At 42.9% G+C, this 20,349-nt stretch overlaps 2 protein-coding genes across 3 annotated transcripts; both read left to right on the forward strand.

Moving 5' to 3' along the window:
* The first annotated feature begins 164 nt into the window (after positions 1-164).
* On the forward strand, positions 165-5,237 carry daglb (diacylglycerol lipase, beta). Its single transcript, XM_088359835.1, has 15 exons — positions 165-791; positions 884-1,035; positions 1,144-1,318; positions 1,378-1,645; positions 1,706-1,828; positions 1,912-2,039; positions 2,108-2,234; positions 2,329-2,412; positions 2,542-2,619; positions 2,697-2,777; positions 2,900-3,027; positions 3,220-3,288; positions 3,609-3,681; positions 3,759-4,012; positions 4,251-5,237. The coding sequence occupies exons 1-15, from the start codon at positions 697-699 to the stop codon at positions 4,444-4,446; spliced, it is 2,031 nt and encodes a 676-aa protein (XP_088215961.1). The 5' UTR covers positions 165-696; the 3' UTR covers positions 4,447-5,237.
* A 435-nt stretch (positions 5,238-5,672) lies between these two features.
* spag9b (sperm associated antigen 9b) lies at positions 5,673-19,918 on the forward strand. Of its 2 annotated transcripts, none has more exons than XM_088359832.1 (29): positions 5,673-6,309; positions 8,767-8,887; positions 9,607-9,677; positions 9,844-9,950; positions 11,042-11,189; positions 11,891-12,296; positions 12,387-12,474; positions 12,621-12,745; positions 13,147-13,204; positions 13,277-13,429; positions 13,500-13,557; positions 13,634-13,764; positions 13,832-13,888; positions 14,992-15,171; positions 15,236-15,368; positions 15,453-15,536; positions 15,601-15,762; positions 15,824-15,995; positions 16,069-16,269; positions 16,332-16,437; positions 16,497-16,628; positions 16,701-16,781; positions 16,851-16,918; positions 16,977-17,125; positions 17,213-17,384; positions 17,460-17,573; positions 17,663-17,842; positions 17,961-18,080; positions 18,187-19,918. In XM_088359832.1, exons 1-29 carry the CDS (start codon positions 6,010-6,012, stop codon positions 18,303-18,305), a joined length of 3,996 nt encoding a protein of 1,331 aa, XP_088215958.1. In that variant the 5' UTR covers positions 5,673-6,009; the 3' UTR covers positions 18,306-19,918. The 2 variants fall into 2 exon arrangements, with proteins under 2 accessions (XP_088215958.1, XP_088215959.1); XM_088359833.1 differs by having other exon boundaries at positions 14,998-15,171.
* Positions 19,919-20,349: the final 431 nt, after the last annotated feature.

Raw genomic sequence — 20,349 nt, forward strand, 5'->3', positions numbered from 1 at the left:
GGCCACACATAAAATACGATATATGAAATATAGATAGATATTAGATATTCACTACTGAAATAAACACATTTGACAAAATAATTAACACTAGTTTATATGAATACGTGCAATAGTAATTTGCGTTAACAAAAGAAAAAACCCTAAGCGGAACCAATAATTACGATCTGTTGCACAGGGTTGCTACACCCGGGTGGACACAGGCTAGGGGCAAAACAAGTCTCTATTTTACAATTATTTGCGATTACTTTCTCGATACAAATCTGTTGATAGTGTGATGGATTAATATGTTTGGAAAAACGTCTAAATTAACCGTTTTATGACCGATTTAAATCATTATCTTGTAATGACGTATTTGTATCTAACATTAGAAGATAAGAAGCTAGTCACGTAACATCAACAATTCCACTGACTACCTTAAGCGCCTTAATGACATTATTTAATGTCACTTTAGCTCGCAGTGAGTAGTAATGTTTAGAGGAACGTCGTTTTGGCTGTCATTATATTAGTAAACAAACTGTTATTCTGAAATGGCGTGTCGAGACAGGAATCTCAAGCTATAATGTTGCAACGTAGGGAAGGTACAATGTGGCGACACTGAATTAATTTCAGGAAGTGGAGTCATGAACGATCCGAAGCGCCCGTTGAATCGATTTTCTAGCAGTCTCTTGGTCAACATTTCTTCATTTTAATCCCAAAATGCCTGGAATGGTGGTTTTTGGTCGTCGGTGGGGAATCGCCAGTGATGATCTTGTTTTCCCTGGAGCATTCGAACTATTCATCCGCTTACTATGGTACGTATGAGTAAATTGTTTATTGTCAAGTCAATCTTTGAAATCGTAAATGTCACGTTTCTCTCTTTCTCACGCTATGTGTTTTCATTTAGGTGGATTGGCACCATCATCCTGTATTCTTATCACAAGGGTCATTTTGATTGCAACGGGAAAGGTGTTCTTCACATCTACCTGATCGGAGTCTTAGTGGTGCTGGCACTAATCATTTTGTCACTATGTGCCATTGTGTATGTCAGTGCTCAAGGTAAACCTCAGCATGAGAACAACCTCCTTTGCCGTAGATGTTCTTTGTTAATGTGTTAGTGCAGGAGATTCTGTTGTTTAATGAATCCCATGATTTTTGTGTTTTCAGGTACCATAACAAACCCTGGGTCAAGGCGCTCCATGCCCACGCTGGTGTACCTACGGGCTCTTCTTTACGTCCCTGAGCTAGTGTGGGCCTGTCTTGGGGCTGTGTGGGTGTCTGATGATGGCAAAGGTTGTGACCCGGCAACCGTGGGGGTTGTCATCGCAGCAGTGGTTGCCAGGTGGGATTGAAATCATTTCATCCTGTTGCCTTTTTGATACAGCATTTCTCTTCTTATAGTTGGATCATCCTGCTCTTGACGGCTCTGGGCGTCATTTTCGTCTTTGATCCGCTGGGCAATCCCCGGCCTTCCGCCGCTGCCATGGAGCCCATTGGCGTGCGACACTTGGAGAGCGGCGGTGGAACTCAGTTCCTCTCCACGGCGCGGTCGCTCGCCGTCAAGGTGTGGGAGAGCAGGCTCCGACTTTTGTGCTGTTGCCTGCCGCAGGACGAAAACAACAGAGCGGCATTCTCCAGCATCTCGCAGCTCGTCAGCGGCTTCTTCTCTGTAAGGCTCATCTACTCATAGTCTTTTGACCCCCTGTATTGAATGAGGTGTGTGTTGCAGGACACAGACTTGGTTCCCAGCGACATTGCTGCCGGTTTGGCTTTGCTGCATCAGGAACAGGACAAGATGGAGCGAAGCAGAGACCCAGACATCACTATTGATCACAGTCCATCTTCCCCCATAGTAAGTTCTGAAGCCCCAGCAGATTGTATCCTGCCATTGTTTTGTTACGTTAAGCAGCCTGCAATATGAACTCAAATTTAAAGGAAGAAGATCTCGAGTCAGAGTTGGAGAAAGCCGTCCACTGTATGCATTTTGCCGCTGCGGCCTATGGCTGGCCTTTGTACATTTACTCCAACCTTCTCACCGGGCCCTGCAAACTTAGCGGAGACTGGTATGGTTTGGTTTAGTTCAATCATAAGGGTCTAGTATTTCTAAAAAAGATATATTTGTGTGTGTCAGCTGTAGAAGTCGCGCCGCAGAGGACGACATTGTCGGGGGAGACCACCTCGGCTGTCATTTTTCTTCCATTCTGCAAAGTACCGGATTGCAATACAGAGACTTCATTCATGTCAGCTTCCACAATCAGGTACTTTCACTTCATTGTTCTGAAAAGCGTGTCAACACATGAATACACTTCAGTCATTGAAATGTTTGTCATTGAAACAAACGTTGTGCTTTAGATCTACGAGATCCCTTTCTTTGTGGCTCTGGATCACAAGCGGGAGTCCATTCTTGTGGCTGTCAGAGGAACATTGTCTTTAAAGGTAAGTTTTTATTTTGCTACTATTCCAGTATGGATAAAGGGCAAATAATAAAAAGTCGTCACTTAAAAATAATCTGGGCAAATGGGAGGATATGAACCCAATGTGCATTTCCCTGTGTGTTCCCTAAAGGATGTCCTGACAGATCTTTCAGCTGAATGTGAGAACTTGCCCATTGATGGGGTGACTGGCGCCTGCTACGCTCATAAGGCATGTTCCCCCATTACAAAGTTCTTTCTTTTGTTCTTTCTTTTTTTTGTTTGACATTTTCTGAATGCATCTTGCAGGGCATCAGCCAGGCCGCATCTTACATTTACAAGAAGGTGGTCAACGATGGAATCCTGAACCAAGCCTTTTCCATCGTGCCAGTGAGTGCGGAAAAAGCCTCCCTTATTTCTTACAATTTCTAAATCATCATTGTATTTATCAGTAATGACTATTTCTTCTGGCCCAACAGAGAGTCATTTAGATGCATTTTGTTGTTTTGCAGGAGTACAAACTGGTTATTACTGGTCACAGCCTGGGTGCGGGTGCAGCTGCAGTGCTTGCCATCCTATTGCGCAAGTCCTTCCCCACCCTTAAGTGCTACGCCTTTTCTCCACCAGGGGGCCTCCTAAGGTAAGGCTGGCTGAACTAATTGTGAAAGTATGAATGAGCATTAGGGCCCATCATTAAAAAAAAAAGTGAGCATTTTGCTTTCCAGTTCCAAGTATCCACTTTTTTTTTTTAATTTGTTGCTTTTTGGAATTAAAAATAAGACAGTTTTTGTTCAGGAGAGCTAAATATATTCTGTCTTTATTTCATACACAGCAAAGCCTTAGCTGATTATTCCAAGGACTTTGTGGTCTCTGTTGTTCTGGGGAAAGACCTGGTTCCACGGTAAGTCAATTTACTTTGATAAGTTAGTCCGGTTTTGTTAGCACTAAACTGGTTGAATCATTTTTCAATGGACCACAGCAAAATTTGGGTGGACTCTATGTCACAGAAGATAAAATAAGTTTGTGTGATGTCGTTTTCCAAAATGACCTCACTGTGGTGTTTGGACTTTTATAGACTCGTGTGTAATGCAGACTATATTTAGCACTGCCCTGCTATTACATGCGTACGTAGAGACAAAGACAAGTCACAAGCTAACTTTTTCCATGCCTTTCACATACAGTAATTGTCTCTCGTGAAATCATATTGTCTGTTTTCCATAGATTGAGCCTGCCCAATATGGAGGATCTGAAACGAAAAATACTCAAGATTGTCTCAAATTGCAATAAACCCAAAGTAAGAACCCGTTCAAGCATGATTCATTATGAGTTGTACCTTCATCTCAGCTGTTTTTTTTCACGTGTGTGTTGCAGTACCGCATCCTTTTGCAGGGATGCTGGTACGAACTGTTTGGTGGGAACCCAGATGACTTTCCCTCTGAAATGGAGAACCGGAGGGAAGAGGAGCTTAGTCTTCCTCTGCTCGGCGAAGAATCACTTTTGATCCGCCATTCGTCATCATACCAAAGCCTGGCGTCGGACGACTCGCCTCTCCATACAGTGCCACACATGCCTCTCTTCCTCCCTGGACGTGTTCTACATATGATTGAAGATGGGCCCACACGCAGGTTTGCCACTAGATTTATTTTTTTTCTAAAAAGTACATTTCATATTGCACATAAGAGTTCAATAAAGTAAAATGGAAATGAAAGCTTCAAAACAAATGTGTTAACTGAATATTATTGGTCGTGTTTCTTTTGCTTACCAGCAGAGGGAGCCAATTTACCAGTACCAATACAAACAATGCAGTGGCTGCACTAACATGAAACTTTGTAACTGAGGGAAAATATTTTCCTTTTCTCCCAGATCTTGCATATCCCAGGTTCGGTACCGCGCCGAGTGGTCGAATGAAATGGCGTTCAGGAGTATTTTGATCAGCCCCAGGATGCTCGCAGATCACATGCCAGATGCTGTGCTTGGAGCACTCAAGAGTCTGACGAGCGAAAAGCCCTACTCGCTCTGCCCGTCATCCTCAAACCACAACCAGCACAACGTTGTCTGAATGTACTTCAAAACCAGAGCAAAATCCCACTTCATTGGCAAAAAAGGTATTTGGCTTTCTCCGCGTGCGTTCCTATGCCAAAATATTTTTGCACTTTTAGCAACAGACTTGTGGAAACGCCATTGTAGCTTCAGTAAGACAGACAAATTGACTGATTTAAGAAAGGCACATTGGATTTTTTAAATTGTTTTTTCCCTTTGCACTTTTAAATCATTTTACCATAATGTTTCAATTCTGTGATTTGTCATACTGTGTGAGTTTAAATGGCATGGATTCTGAATGTGCTTTGTGTACAATATTTGACACGTTTGTACGGTATATATGGTCTAACGTATGTTTGTGTGTGTGATGTATTGTTGCTGGACACTGCCCCAGCTTCATGCTCAAAGTAACCACTTGTCTTCCTCGCTGGTTGGACTGATCAAGGATGACGGAGTCTTGGGAGTCACTTTTGTCTGATTGTGTAAATGTTGCGTCTTTGTACAATGTACAGTGGTTCGTGTTTTCTTGTTTTGAGACGTCAGGGTGAGCAGTGCCTATGCTTTATGGGGAAACAAGTCTGTCCAATTGTTTTAAGAGAAAAAGGCAACCACTTTCTGAATGTAGCTCAGAATTTCTCCATATGTTGGTGCAAATACAGGAGCTGTTCAAATCTGTGCAAACTGACATGCCATGGATTTCTTTGCCCTCCCATAAAGCATGCAGAGTTAAGTTTTGAATCATCTGATGCACTCACCGTCCAAATATATATTGAATTTCATGATGCAAATAAAAGCTTTCGTGGAGTGTAATGACATCCAGTATTGTATTGTATCACATTAGCAAGTTTTGAAATACCAGCAATGAGAACATTTAAAATGTAAGGAATTCCATTTTAATAAGAGAAGCCTGTGAGTCAATGGGGTGGAGGGAGGCCCAAATGTTTCCACAATAACTGAGGATTAGCTGCAGTTCTGACTCCATCCTCCCATCCCGGTTTAGAATGACGTCACGACGACGGACCTTCCCCAACCCATGAGGTGTTCAAAATCATCGTGAATTCAAACTTCTCCACTCTTACAAAGTCGAATACGCGCTTTCAGTACGTTCACTTACGATTTAGCTTGAATATAAACTCTCATTAATTGCGTTATAATAATTTTGCCCTCTTTTTAATGGATGAAATCCTAATAAAACCGTGCTTGCGGATTGGCAAAGTTAACAACGTTGTCGTCTTTCCGATGACTCCTAAATGCAGCAGCAGGAGCTCATCTGTTGGACAGTGAAACTAATCAGGAGCCAAGTAAAGTCTTTTCACGACTGCTAACGACAACAACAACAACGGGGGCTAGCAAAGCTCTTCAAGTCAACTGGAGGAAAGATCGGGGAAGTGAAACACTAGAGACGCTTAGGACGTACTTTTTCTCCGACGTTGAGGCGCAGAACGCTTACGCTATGCTTTAGAAACATCTACTGCTTCGAGACTAACAAGGCGAACAGCCTCCGGACGGACGTCAATCCGAAGCTCGCGGCTAGCTCACTCATATTAGCCGGGGGAAGAAGTGTGCGAATCACGGCCATAAAATGGAGTTGGACGACGTCGTCCTCTACCAGGATGACTCCTGCAACTCCACCATGATGTCCGATCGGGTCTCCGGTTTGGCCAGTTCCATATATCGTGAGTTCGAGCGGCTCATCGCCAAGTACGACGAGGACGTGGTGAAGGAGTTGATGCCGCTTGTTGTTGCCGTGCTGGAGAACTTGGACTCGGTGTTCGCTGTCAACCAAGAGCACGAGGTGGAGCTCGAACTTCTGAAGGAGGACAACGAGCAACTTGTCACCCAGTACGAACGAGAAAAGTCGCTGAGGAAGCACATTGAAGAGGTGCGTTTGCACAACATACTGTGATTTCCCACCACAATTTGTCACTAGAATACAGTATAAGCAGATTATTCAAATACTTGTCGAAATTAATATCAATCATAAGCACTACATTTGAAATTAAATCTGTTTTAATAGTGGAAAATAATGCATAACACTACCAAACTGGACAGCCACTATTGAATAAGCATTATACTTAACTGACACCTGTTGCACCAAAAAGTTTTCATCAGTCATAATAAAAGTCATGATAATAATACTAAATCCAGTTAGTTTTTAGAGCGATTTTTTTTTTATTGTTTGTTAAAAATATATTATATGGAGAACTTCTTTGCATTAGACCATCAACCACTGTCTGCCATGGAAAAAATGTTTTTGTTATTAGAAAAGCCACCAAAAAGCCTTTTCCCCTCGCGCTATCCACATTGAAGCAATTTACCACAGTGCAAATTGAATCCACGGCACTCAGCTGACTGCTGTTCTGTTGTGAGATCTTGTGGTTTTCCCCACTTAAGTGAATTTCTTGCAGTCATGCAAGCATTTAAGCCATTTGTTTGTTTTATTCTTAAGAAAACAATTCATGTGTGCAGGTGTTGTGCAGAAGCCATGACAGCAAAAGGCTCAGCGAGAACTTGTCCACCCAGTGTGCTTTCTTTGTAGCCAGACCATTCCATCTTTTGTTATGTAAATGAAGTCACCTATTAAGGCTTCCGGCCTCATGATGTAACATTAAGTTGTGCACAATTACATCACATGTAACGCTCACACAATTGTGCATTTACTTTTGTCGGTATCCACGATGGAAACATTTGTTGGCACTACACTGGCAGTTAGTTGGTGAATGACAAGAGCAGCAGGTCACAGTGGAGTGTTGTGATCTTTGGTCTTGTCATGACTTCCTCAAGCTTGTAGGTTCAACCTTTGACCCCAGAATGTCAGGTAAGATTGACAGGCCCACGTCATCTTTGGTTCTTTTGGCATCAGAGTGAGAAGTATGTGTTGCTCTAAATTTAGCTGCTATGTTATTGTACCGATCCATTCACGGAATTGTCAGAAGCCAAACGGCTCCTTTTGCATTGCCTGGAAAAAAGTCCCTGTTTTTTCATTACGCAGCACCAATTGTTGAAAAGTTGGCAATGTTGCAGCGCTATCATGGGATCAGTGTGGACTGTTAAAGCAAATCAAATGGAGCAAATAGCACAACTTTGTTACTAATCTTCTCATTAAGGGTGCAAATGACATTCAACCCAATAATATTAACTTCATCAAACAGTGAATTATTTGAGCCAAATCCCCCTTGTCACTGCTCCAAGGCCAGCGGGGCTAAACCTAGCTTTATCTCAACAGCGGAGGAAAAGGCAAGGCAGGAAATTCTTGGGGAAAACAAGGACTTCCCTGACTTCTTTTGTCCAGTCAGAGGTGTCTGCTGACCTTCAAGAGACGGTCAAGCAATGCACAGTGCAGAATATGAAATTGCAGTTCAACACATTTGAATTGGATGCCCAAAATGAGCATAATGGGACCAGCTTATGAGAGTTGTTGCAAAAATCACATTTTCCGTCATGAGTTAGTCATGCTAATCTAAGCCATGCTACCGGGAGGCACTTTCCCTGAACTTTTTGATGTCAGGGTGGTGTGCCTGAAGGCCCCAACAGCAAGCAAGACATTTTCCCAAACAAAGCCAGTTCATTCCAGCCTATCAATGGAGAGCCGCTACAGTGGTGCACTGTGTCTTTGCTCGCATTCATACACTTGCGCTCAAGTCACTTGTGTTAGCGTATCGGACCTCCGTGACAAAAGAAGCGTTGTGCATGACAGTCGACGGGGGAAAGCCATGTTCTGGTCAACTTTCCTTTCTTTGTCATATGATAAGCCGCAGGCTGAAATGGACACGTTCAAGTGCACGGAAAATCTTAAAGAAACAGCTTGGAGAAATACTTCAGTGAGGGGAAACAAAACAATATTTTCACAAGAGGCTGCTTGTGATGGGGTTGATCCTCATCTGTTTGCAGATCACAAGCTCCTCTAGGTCACAATGTCCGTCATATGAATAGAAGGCCTGCATCACAAGACTGCATGTTTACAAGCATGAAAAAAGACTGAATCCCGTTCAAAAGTTCAAGATTCAATACCTGGTCCACTCGCACAATTGAATGATTTTGAGGCTCCCTCTCTACTCTCTTATTATTTGCAATGTTACTTTGCTATCCTTAAGCCTTTTATCAAACGATTCTATCTGAAAGTACGCCCGCATGCAAACACACAAAAACAAACACCGGGCCTTGCCACGTTTCTTTGACAAAGAAAGCGGCATCATCCATCAGCCGCCAGGTTCAATAACAACATTGAGAATAGAAGATTGATCTCGGCGTGGTTACCCACCTATTTTTCACAGTGGTTACGCAATATGACCGAAAGTAAGAAGCTAATGTCGCTAGTTTGCGCTTTGTTCATCTGCAGAGATACATCGCCAACGAAGACTCCCTGGATGGGGAGAGGAAGGAGCTCCAGTGTCGAGTGGTAACTCTGGAGTCACGCTCGCGTCAGCTGGAGCTCAAAGCAAGAAACTATGCTGATCAAAGTAAGGTGTGATGTGCTTATGCGCACACAAGCTCAATTGTTGAGCCTTTTCAAATCTTGTGACTATTTCAAGGGCCAATTGTCTCAAGACGGACCGATGAGTAAGAAAGGGCAAGACAAGTTTCAGAGTCAAGTTTCCAAGCGAACGACGAGCTAATCTTCCCAGGCCGTCAAGCAAGAAGCCCTCATGATGCTTGCATGACTGCCTTGTTGACAGCGCGTGACCGCTTGTTTGTTTACCGTCAAGGTTGGAGACCAAGGGAAGCGTTGACAAGTGGCCGTATCAATTTTGCTTTGCATATTGCAGCTTCTCCTACTTTTGGAGTTTCACTTGTCCTAGATTCTATTTACTGGCAGAATTAGGAGCAGTATGTGCTCAATCAGCATGCTTGTTGGAGTGTGGTCCAATCACCATTAAGAACAAGTCTTTTGTTTTAACTTAGCAAATCAAGGTACTTAGTTGGATTTTCTTTACAAGCATGATTGATTCCTAATGACTAAATATAGATACATAAAAATGAATTCTTTACCTTTGTTGCATTATTGTGATTCTTTTGACAAAGGTAAGAAAAAATACATAGTCATAGGGGGCCCCCTTGTGGTCATGAGCTGTCAAAGCAGCAGCTTAACCACACTGACTTTCTTCTCACTCCTTTTCCATGTTTTCACAAACTGATGAATCATATCCTCTTTGTTTTTTTCTTTTGTCTTTCTGTGTAGTCAACAGATTTGAAGAGAGGGAAGCGGATCTCAAGAAGGAGTACAATGCGCTCCACCAGAGACACACAGAGGTATCCCATTAGTTTGATTTCAAACCATTTTTTTAGGAATCTTATGTTCTTATTATAGTAACAAGCAAACACCCTCCAGATAATTAAATAGGTGGGAAAAATAAAGATGACTGCCTCATCTACCGTGCAAAATATAACATATTTTATATTATATTTTACCTTGCAGATGATCCACAGTTACATGGAGCACTTGGAGCGAACCAAACACCAGCATACCGTAACAGTGGAGCCCTCCGATTCGGGAACAAGCACAAGCACATCTGCTCGAGTGCGGTAAGGTGGAACTTTGTGGTTCATAATATCAGTTCTTATATAGTCTTGTATATATGTATTGTATTTTAGTGGCGCTCCGATCAATCGCTGATTATGATGGGCCGATTTTTTGCAGGAAAGCCTTTCATTGCAAATCAGAAAAAAAAAAAAAAATCAAATAAATGGTGTATTGAACATGCATCAGAGCCAAAAATAACATCCCCCAATCGTGTGCGTATAATCAAATTTCGATTCACGACCAAAATCCTCTCACCCACACTCAAAGGGATTACTCTGGGGTAGTGCAGCAGAGCTGAAGCCAGGCATATGGAGCAGGCTGCCTCAGCATCTGACCCAAAGAGAGAGAGGGGGAGATCGAGAGAGAGAGAGAACGTCAGAGCGTTTTGTACTGCACAGTGCCTGCTGTGTCACATCTCGGCAGAGGACAGGAAGCGACAGAGCAACACAAACAGATTGACCAGAGGATGACGGTGGCGTAGTGAACCAGCCTCTCCAAAAAGGATTCTATTCTTTCCTCTCTGTCTGCTCTTCTGCTGCTGAATTTCTCCTTTTGTGACTGCACCCTGCTCTTTTCTGCTAAGGCTAGGCTATACCAAATTGAAGAGTGTTTTTCTTCCGCTGGCTACTGTTCTGTGGCACCTATAGCTGCATTTGACAGCTTCATCCAAACATTTTTGGCTTCATTGAGACGTGGGGCCATGAGCCCCGGGCGTATGCTGCTTTTTGTTTTTGGCTTTGTTGGGGGAGCGGTGGTCATCAACTCTGCTGTACTGGTGTCTCTGTCAGTGCTGCTGCTGGTCGCTACTGGTAGCTTACCTGCCCTGCCAGCTTTACCTTCCATACAGCGCCACAGGAGGTACATTTTAGTGAGGTCCTGATCGATCAACATTTTTGGGCTTTATGAAATAAAATAGTCACTTGACTTGTGCTGTCAAGTAACACTGATCAACAAAATGTTGCCAGGATTTTTAATCAGAGATGTAAATAAACTTCAAGTCTGAATCTCCCTTTTTTTTTTCTAGCACCTGTTTTAATAATAAAAATAAATATGATTAATGTTCTGTTTCTTGCAATTGCCATTGTGTATCTAGGAAGGATCGTGCCGTTTCCATGGGCATCTTTCAGGTCCCAGGGATTGATGGCATGAGCACTGACCTCCACAGGGAGCCCGTGGAGGTTCACGCTGAACCTTGGAGCGCTAACAACCTCAGCCATCCAAGGTCTAACACCAGCCTTAAGGTATGTGCACGTCATATTTGGAATATTTTGCCTTCCTTTTTTAAATGATGATTTCTAAATTTGTTCAATTCAAATGTAGGGTTGGATTTTTTTTGTATGTAATCAAATGTGAGCTCTTTTTTACTTTTGTTTTAGAAAAGAATCTTGGGGTGTTTAGAATATTGAACAGCTTGTGTTGTAACTCGGTGGCCTGAAGCCCAGTAAGTGCAGAAAACGGTGCCATTCAGGGAGGGAAGGAAGGAAAGAAGGACAGAGTCTTGACATTGTTGCCGTTAGAAACCACATTGCATGAATATAAATGACTTGCTCCATTGCATTATATCGAGAAAAGTTTGCTCTTCAAATCTGTTGGACTCATTGATGGAATACAGTACCGCCATGTCATCATTTAGATTTTTTTTTTTGCTTGATTTAATTGGTCTTATTTTTCAAATGATGGACTATTCCACACATTCAACTCCATTACTGTGCTGTGTTGTTTATGAACTAGTTTGACGTCCGAAGTGGAAAGTTCAAATTACCCAATGAGAAGTCTGATCAGGTAGAAAAGTGTTTGTGTGCGTGTGCAGTGAAAAACAATGTAGAGGCAAACGTGTGATTTACTCTTACTAACAGTGCTGCCGTAGGAAGTTTCAAGATTATCCAACGCTCACGATGAACTCATTCAAATGCAATCATTTCATCAATTCTGTGTACTTAAGGATGAGCTGGCCAATACAAGCCACGAAGGCTCCAAATCCAGCTCTCCAACCAAGCAGGGAGGTGTCTCCAAACAGATTCCCTCCTCATCATCACAAGGCGGAACGTCCCAAACATCTCAGATGGCTAGCTCGACAACAAACACCATGAAAAGCGGTGACTGTCAAACTTCAGCAACGTCATCCCACCATGGCGTGGCGTGTAGCGATACGAGCCCTTCATCCGTCGCAGTGAGTCATTCTGGGTCTCCCGTTGCCTCGGAAACCGGAGTCACGCCTCAGGAACACGGAGGCCTCGACAAGAATCTGGACTGCAACGTTGGTAAACCCAACAACAGTAAGAACATTTCAAGCATGCAAGTACAACAGGAGAATCAGGAAGCGGCAGCTATGGCTCATCAATGCAACGGTCAGCACTAACAATATGTACACCAAAAAAAAAAAAAACATTTGACAAATGCTCAACTCAACCCTGACGTTTCCCTGCTGTTTGTTTTAGAAAACAATCTGGAAAAGTCTGAAGTATTAGCCATTATAGAGTCCACTCCTGAGCTGGACATGGACCTCCATGACTGCCAAGGAACGAGGTACAGGACAGCTGAAAGTCACACACTATTTATTCTCATTTTTAAAACCTGCTGACATTTTCAGCAGCAACTTCCAAATTTGCTACCAAATATTTTTTTCTAAATTTCAAAAAAATGTTGATACGAGTGAGAAATCATGTGTCCAGCACCCCTACTAAAGGCGGCGTGGAGAATCTAGCATTCGACCGGAACACAGACTCCCTGTTCGAGGAGCTGTCCTCTGCAGGAAACGACTACATAGGAGATGTGGATGAAGGAGCGGACCTTTTAGGTAATCAACCTTGCTCATTCCAGATATTTAGCAATTACCTCCTCCCATCATTTTTATAAATTGTCTTTTGTTGGCTGCTGGGCTTTGTCAACCTGACAGATGACTTTTCTGGTAATAATATATATTTTTTCATTATTAAACCTCTGTTCAGCTTTAGATTTTTTCTGTCATGGTGATTATAGTCGTGAAATTGTGATTTTTTTAGACTAGAAAGTCTAGTCAAGTTTACAATGAGACTAATAATAACCTTTCAAATTCTAATCCGCAACTATGAATCTCAGACTACAACTTTTTAGGTAAGACAGAGTCTAGTATAGATGTCAAATGCTTTTATGAATATGTATTTTTTTAAACTAGATAAATACATATCAATGTGATTTTTTTTATTTATTTTTTTTAAGGTATGGGCCGTGAAGTGGAACATCTTATCCAGGAGAATACTCAACTTCTCGAGACAAAGTTAGTACGCTTCTAATGTTTAACCTTTGACCCCCGTGAGAGCTTTAAAAGTAAATCCATGTTTATTTTCAGAAATGCCCTAAATGTGGTCAAGAATGACCTGATTGCTCGAATGGACGAGCTGTCCTGTGAGAAGGAGGTCCTACAAGGGGAGCTTGACGCCGTGACTCAGGCCAAGATCAGACTTGAGGAGAAGAATAAAGATTTAGAAGACCAACTGAAGAAGTGTGTCATTTTACAATTCTATATATATCATGCTTCACATTTGATGTTGAAAACATGTCCTTCTCTTTAGAGTCCGAGCTGAACTCGACAACAGCAAAAACATATCCAAGACTGAGAATGAAGATGATGTGAGTTCTTGCTGATGTAATACGCCGTACGAAGAAGAAAGCATCAACGACGTCAACATCGGTGTTGCTTGTGCAGAGCGACGTGCCCACAGCTCAGAGGAAACGCTTCACTCGGGTGGAAATGGCCAGAGTCCTGATGGAGAGGAACCAGTATAAGGAGAGGCTGATGGAGCTGCAAGAGGCTGTCAGATGGACAGAGATGATAAGGTAAGAGCAAAGATCGATTTTGTTTCGCCTTATCACTTTATTTTTTCAATATTATTATTTTCCTCAGGGCATCAAAGGAAAACCCAGTCCTTCCCGAGAAGAAGAAATCCAGTCTCTGGCAGTTGTGAGTTCCTTCCATTTGCGTTGACTCAACTACCAGTCATTGTGGTCTCTTTGTCTTTTTTTTGTTGACGTTCTTTGTGTTGGTTTGTATTCCATGTTGTATGGGGGGGGTTCTCCAGTAGGTAGGTAAATCAGTGAAATGCTGCTTTCTGATGTGTTCATAAAAAAAAAAATCTCAACTGAGGAAAAGCCTGTGCAGTTAGGTCTCGGTTAAAACTGGCCAAAAGAAATATCATGGCAGTTTAATAGCAATACATGAGTCAGGCTCTTCTTTGTTGGGTTATTGCAGGCATGACTTTGGTGTGTTCTGCATATTTAAGACTAAAGGAATCCATAGTAGGGGACTGACTTCTGATGATCCGACTATTTCCCCTTCCTGTTGTGTATTCCTTTATAATCTGCCTGATGTTGTGTGTCTGCGCAGGCGGTATGTTGGGACCGCTCATAATGTCTGAGTTACAATGGCAGACATGAAGGTTCTAGATTTGAGCACACTAACTGCTATTTAATATACAGTTAATCTTTGCTTGAGTAGCTTACGCTGACGGGATGTCACAGGATAAGTTGGTGAACGCAATCTAACCTGTTTGGCCGCACGCATGTCAGCTCGTGCTTGTACTAGCAGTCAGTCGAGGAGTTCACGATTTAGATACTAAGGTATGAGTGGGCGCGGCCTATCCACAGAAACAATTAACCTGTTATGCCAATTCATGTTATAACCGGCTCTCGTTATAAAATGCTATTTTTAAGGCCGGATAAGTGAGACGAAGACCACGCTAACAATTTAGGGCGAGAGGGTGTTTTTTGTTCAGTGTTGCTTTGCACTAATGTCCAAATCAAGGCAGAAGACTAACTTTTCTCACCACGCTCTTCTGTTTTGTGTTTTGCTCGTATAAGCATACAGTCCAAAGCCGTATTTCCACATTTTAACTTTAGGGAGGCTTGCATGCAAACAATTTGTCATCATCCTTGAAATGCTCAAGCCCTCCTCAAACCCTCTGCTGGAGCCACTGCTTGTGTCCATCCCTCTATATGTGTGTCTGTGTGCTCTCTCCTTTCCCTTCCTTCCCCTCCCTTCCCCTTCCCCGGCCCTTACAACTCCAGTTTCAGCCGTTTGTTCAGTTCATCGGGCGGCGCGTCGAAGAAACCTGCGGCCGAAGCACCGGTCAACGTGAAGTACAACGCACCCACCTCGCAGATCCAACCTTCTGTCAAGAAGAGGAGCAGTGCCTTGCAGCAACTGCCGAGCGACAAGAGCAAAGCCTTTGATTTTCTCAATGAGGAGTAAGTCTGTCACAAATGATGGATGATTCATTTGACACTGATCACAAAATGGTATACTTCGCAGATTGCCAGTGGATAACATGGTGTCCAGGCGAGAACAGAAGCGGGCACAGTATCAGCAGGTTAAAGCCCATGTGCAGAAAGAGGAAGAGGGGAGAGTGCAGGCTTATGGCTGGAGCCTGCCCAAGAAGCACAAAGTAAGTAGAAACATTGATTTTGTTTTTTTTTTCTTGGTGAAGAACGAGTCTAGAAATATAACATATGTCATTTTCTTCTCAAAGAACAATGGCGGTCAAGAGAAGATGAAGCAGCTCCCCGTTCCGGTTTTCCTTCGACCTTTAGATGAGAAAGATGCCTCCATGAAGGTATGTTCTAAAGTTGCATCTTTTCCTTTACAATTGTGGAAGTTGTAACTTGTCTGTGCTTCAGCTGTGGTGTGCTGCTGGCGTCCATTTATCTGGAGGGAAAACCAGAGATGGAGGCTCCATTGTCGGGGCCAGTGTGTTTTATAGCAACGTAGCAGGACCGGAGAGCCCCAAAAAGAAAATAGGACCTCAGAGCAGCCTGGAAAAACTCGATCAAGAACTCAAGGTCAGGTTGTATTGATCGTCTTTTGTGAAAACAATCAATTGAAACACCCGCACCTCAACAGGAACAGCAAAAAGAACTGCGTCAACACGACGAGTTGTCGTCCTTGGTGTGGATTTGTACCAGCACCCAGTCGTCGACGAAAGCTGTTGTCATTGATGCCAACCAGCCTGGAATTATCCTGGACAGCTTTTTTGTGTGCGATGCACATGTCCTTTGTATCACCAGTGTTCCAGGTTGGAGGATTTTCATACAACTACAAAAAGATCACAATCAGATATGTATCTAAAACATCAACACATGTTTCAGGTGCAAGAGAGACAGACTATCCAGCAGGGGAAGAACTAACCTGGAGTTCAGAGTCGGCGCCAACCAAAAAGTCTTTGTCCGACAGCGGCGGCAGCACATCAGGCTGCGATAGCGTGCTCGGAGGAATCACTGTCGTCGGCTGTACGGCCGAGGGGGCGACGGCCGTCCCTCAGACGGCAGGCAAAGAAAATGGAGAAACTGGTAAGACATGTCAGCATTTTCCATCGGCAACTCCACTTGACTCACTTGTGTGACTCTTGTAGAGGACACTGAAGAGAGTCACAAAGGCGGCGTGTACAGTGAACATGTCTTCACGGATCCTTTGGGGCTGCAGCAGACAGCGGAGGATTTTGCCAACTACTCTCAGAGGTAATAGTGAACTGCTAAAATGTCATTTTTCCCCCAATCATGATTCCTCCACTTTGTAGAGAGTGCGGTGACCTTGTCAAAGCTGGCACGAGTTCAAACGCCACTGCTGAGGAGCAAGATCTGATGAGAGAAGAGGCTCAGAAGATGAGCAGCGTCTTGCCCACGATGTGGCTGGGGGCACAGAACGGATGGTGACAATCAATTATATCATTTGATTATGTGAGCAAAAAATTCAATATTGTATTTCCCCCCCCTCCTCCCAGTGTGTATGTCCACTCATCGGTGGCACAGTGGAAGAAATGTCTCCATTCCATAAAGCTGAAAGACTCGGTACTCGGCATAGTGTGAGTCGATTTCGATAACTACTGCTCAGCGAGAAGTTCGGTTTTTTGATGTGCTTTTCTCTCCCGCAGACACTTGAAAGGGCGCGTCCTGGTCGGCCTGTCCGATGGCACCTTAGCCATCTTCCATCGCGGAGCTGGTGAGCAGACAAATTCCATGGGTAAAATCACGGTCAAGTCATTTTGTTGATGTTCCAGATGGACAGTGGGATCTGACCAACTACCACCTGCTGGACTTGGGGAAACCTCACTACTCCATCCGCTGCATGACCGTGGTGCACGACAAGGTGTGGTGTGGTTTCAGAAATAAGATCGTTGTGGTGCAGTCCAAAGCCATGAAGATTGAGGTCAGGTTCCATTTCTCTTTTTGGAATGTCACTATATTTAATTTTTTTGACACCGCACCTGATTATTTGTTCATTTGGCCCCCGCAGAAGAGATTTGATGCCCATCCCCGTAAAGAGAGCCAGGTCCGGCAGTTGGCGTGGGACGGTGACGGCATCTGGGTGTCCATCAGGCTGGACTCCACACTCAGGCTCTTCCACGCCCACACTTTCCAGCACCTCCAGGATGTGGACATTGAGCCTTATGTCAGCAAGATGTTGGGTCGGTTTATTGTCTTCAATAACTGGAGGTCATCCTTGAAATCATTTCTAATGATTTCTTTTTTTTTTTTTTTAGGTACGGGGAAACTTGGCTTCTCATTTGTGCGCATCACGGCCCTCATGGTGTCATGTAATCGTCTGTGGATCGGTACCGGAAATGGAGTCATCATTTCAATCCCTCTTGTAGAAGGTGAGTCGGACATTTAAAAATAATTTTATTGAATATTCCCTTTAAGATCGGATTTGGTGTACACACCGGTAACCTTGTTTTGGTTTTAGCCGCCAACAAACTAACCAAAGGAGCGGATAACCAGGAAGGCAATTCGATTTGCGTCTACGGTGATGAGAGCAGTGACAAAGTAGCAGCAGGGACATTTGTTCCATACTGCTCCATGGCCCACGCCCAGCTCTGTTTCCATGGACATCGCGATGCCGTTAAGTTCTTCACCGCCGTCCCAGGTGAACACAAATCTGGGTTGCCATTCTTGGGTTGCCATTCTTTGTTTTTAAGTGAGACGTGCACTGGTGCATCGATGAGTCCCACAAATTGACAGCCAGTTGTGTGTTCATGTTTCAGGTCATGCCCTTCCATCTACAACCAGCGGTGATGAGAAGACCTCAGATGACCCATCCCAAAATGAAACCAAGTCTATGTTGATCATGAGTGGAGGAGAAGGCTACATTGACTTCAGGATGGGTGAGTTCAACCCAGGCAGTTTGATCAATATTGACTTTGTGTTAAAACTTGATTAAATGACGCTGCAAGAAGGCTTTCAGTACTTGACATGATTTTATGTCTCCAGGGGATGAGGAGGGGGAAGCGGCAGAAGGGGGGGCGGATGCCCAAATGAAACTTCACTCCCCCGTATCTGTAGCTGAGCGCAGCCACCTCATCGTCTGGCAGGTCCTGGACAACCAATGAGAGAAAAATGACAAATGACAACCCTCCGACCTGCCTCAAGCACTTTGTTTTCCAAGCCAAACAATAAGAAGTTAGTGGCTCTTCTTTCAGTTATTGACCACAACTTTTCCTCCCCAGTTCATCCTAAAAAAAAGTATTTATTTATTCAGCGGAGGTATTTTAGCTCCCCCAGTTATTTGAAGAGAATAGGCAAGTCATGATAGCTAATGTGCAGGCAATAATGTACAGCTGAAAACAAGCTTTTAAATGTTTTCATGTCCAAAAATGTGTCTTTTATTACCCCCAATCTCCCCATTTCAGGACATGGATTATTATTATTTCGGTATGGGGTGATAGTATTTCAATATGCAGTACAGGCAGCCCCAATCTGTGCCTTTTGTGGGACATTCGAAATATTGAAACATGTTCTGACCTGAGAATGTTTTACATGAGAACTTGTCGAACCAAATATGCGGCAGAAGATGCAAGAATGAACTCGAAAGAGAACGTCATGACGTAGCCGTGCATGATACTCTGACAGATGAGCGAAAAATGTGCTTGCAAAGTAGAAAAATGCATGATCGGCAATAATGTTGGGGCGCAGTGTCGCTAACAGACAAAAAAAAATGTTTTTAGGGTTTTGTTTTTGACAGCTCAGCTTTGACACTAATGACTGATTAGTTGTGTTTTGTTGAACAGTTTAAATCCAAACTCCAACAGCATCCGTATTTTAGGCTGTACCTTTCCTTCATTTTATTTGTTTGCAAAGAAACTTTTCCCCGATTCTATTTATTTTTGGCTTGAACGAATGTTGCGTTTGCTACCAAAGGACTATATTAATCAAAGCTTGATTAACAATCGTGTCTCATCAGGAGGTGGCGCCTTTCACGAAATAAAAATCAGCCTCTGTTTTGCAAATCTATTTTGTAAGAGCGATCGCAGTGTAAATATGTATTTTAGTGTTTGGAAATGCAGCTGGAATATTTTCCAAGTGTGAGCAAAGACACAAATAGTGTGTCGATCCAGCCCAGAAATGATATGAACATTTCCAACACAAAATATTGACTTTTATTTAACTTTCTATCTTCTTTGATGGGGGTGGTGGCGGTAGAATGAACAAACACTTTTGTGTATTTTGACACTGCGATTTATTTTCTATTTAACAAAAGGTAATCTGTCGTCAGCATTTGTCCTCGCTTGTGTGCGTTTTCTCTCCGAGAGATGACAACAAAAATGTAATTGCTGTCTAGCCACGTCAGTATTTATTTTAACGATTGAGCCTTTGCAATTCCGAATGTATCTTTGTACAGTATAAATGATCTAGGATGTATGAAACGCCTTGGCTTCTTGCCATTGAAAAGTAGTAAGTAAGGGGAAACTACTGAGCTATGCAAACTATCTGCAGGGAGAAGAGTGATTTGTGGTGAGCAATAAGTTTTCTTCAAATAGACAAGAATTTCATCCAGCCACATTGTGATACTGAGCACTCTTCTTTCTCTTCCTCCCTGCTAAGAAGCAAAATGATTGTCAGAAAGTGTTCCAAGTTAGCAGTACACTCATACAACAACTGTACTCCTGCAGCTCTTGCCTTACTTGTTTTTAAAAATCAATTAAAGAATATTTTGTGAGCAGAATGAATTTGCTTCGGTGCTTTTAATGTGATCAGCCTCACTTCCATTTTCTTAGATAACTCATCCATTAACCTGAATTGTATGTTTTTATGATTACAAAACTTTAATCTTTTTTTTATTTATTTTTTTTATTCAAGGATTCCTTACATGGCCTAGTTGATTTTAGGAATTTTGAGTGTAATATTAGGTTTATGGGGGTGATAACCTTTTGCTTACAGTGTCAATGACAATCAGGCACGGTGCTACACGGGAGCTAGGGTGTGCTATAGCTCCATCGGAAATCTCTAGACCCGCTAAAGCCCTTCTAGCATTGTGTGCGTGTGTGTGCATATCTAAAAAAAATCCAGTTAAAAATCCTATTATATCAAAACTGCTCACATTGTGTAATTATGCTTTTACTGGGGAAAAAAAATAGAACCAAGTGATGAAGATTA

This window comes from Syngnathus floridae, chromosome 18, assembly GCF_059516105.1.
Source record: "Syngnathus floridae isolate MCC-2025c chromosome 18, RoL_Sflo_1.0, whole genome shotgun sequence".
NCBI classification, from domain to species: Eukaryota; Metazoa; Chordata; class Actinopteri; order Syngnathiformes; family Syngnathidae; genus Syngnathus; species Syngnathus floridae.

What these genes read in the sequence shown, in the direction of transcription:
- daglb (XM_088359835.1), top strand. Translation starts at nt 697, where the DNA reads ATGCCTGGAATGGTGGTTTTTGGTCGTCGGTGGGGAATCGCCAGTGAT. An exon ending in TGCAAACTTAGCGGAGACTG is followed by an intron (nt 2,040 to 2,107) that starts GTATGGTTTGGT and finishes TGTGTGTGTCAG; the next exon opens with CTGTAGAAGTCGCGCCGCAG. An exon ending in GGGAAAGACCTGGTTCCACG is followed by an intron (nt 3,289 to 3,608) that starts GTAAGTCAATTT and finishes TGTTTTCCATAG; the next exon opens with ATTGAGCCTGCCCAATATGG.
- spag9b (XM_088359832.1), top strand. Translation starts at nt 6,010, where the DNA reads ATGGAGTTGGACGACGTCGTCCTCTACCAGGATGACTCCTGCAACTCC. An exon ending in TTTGATTTTCTCAATGAGGA is followed by an intron (nt 15,172 to 15,235) that starts GTAAGTCTGTCA and finishes TATACTTCGCAG; the next exon opens with ATTGCCAGTGGATAACATGG. An exon ending in AACTCGATCAAGAACTCAAG is followed by an intron (nt 15,763 to 15,823) that starts GTCAGGTTGTAT and finishes GCACCTCAACAG; the next exon opens with GAACAGCAAAAAGAACTGCG.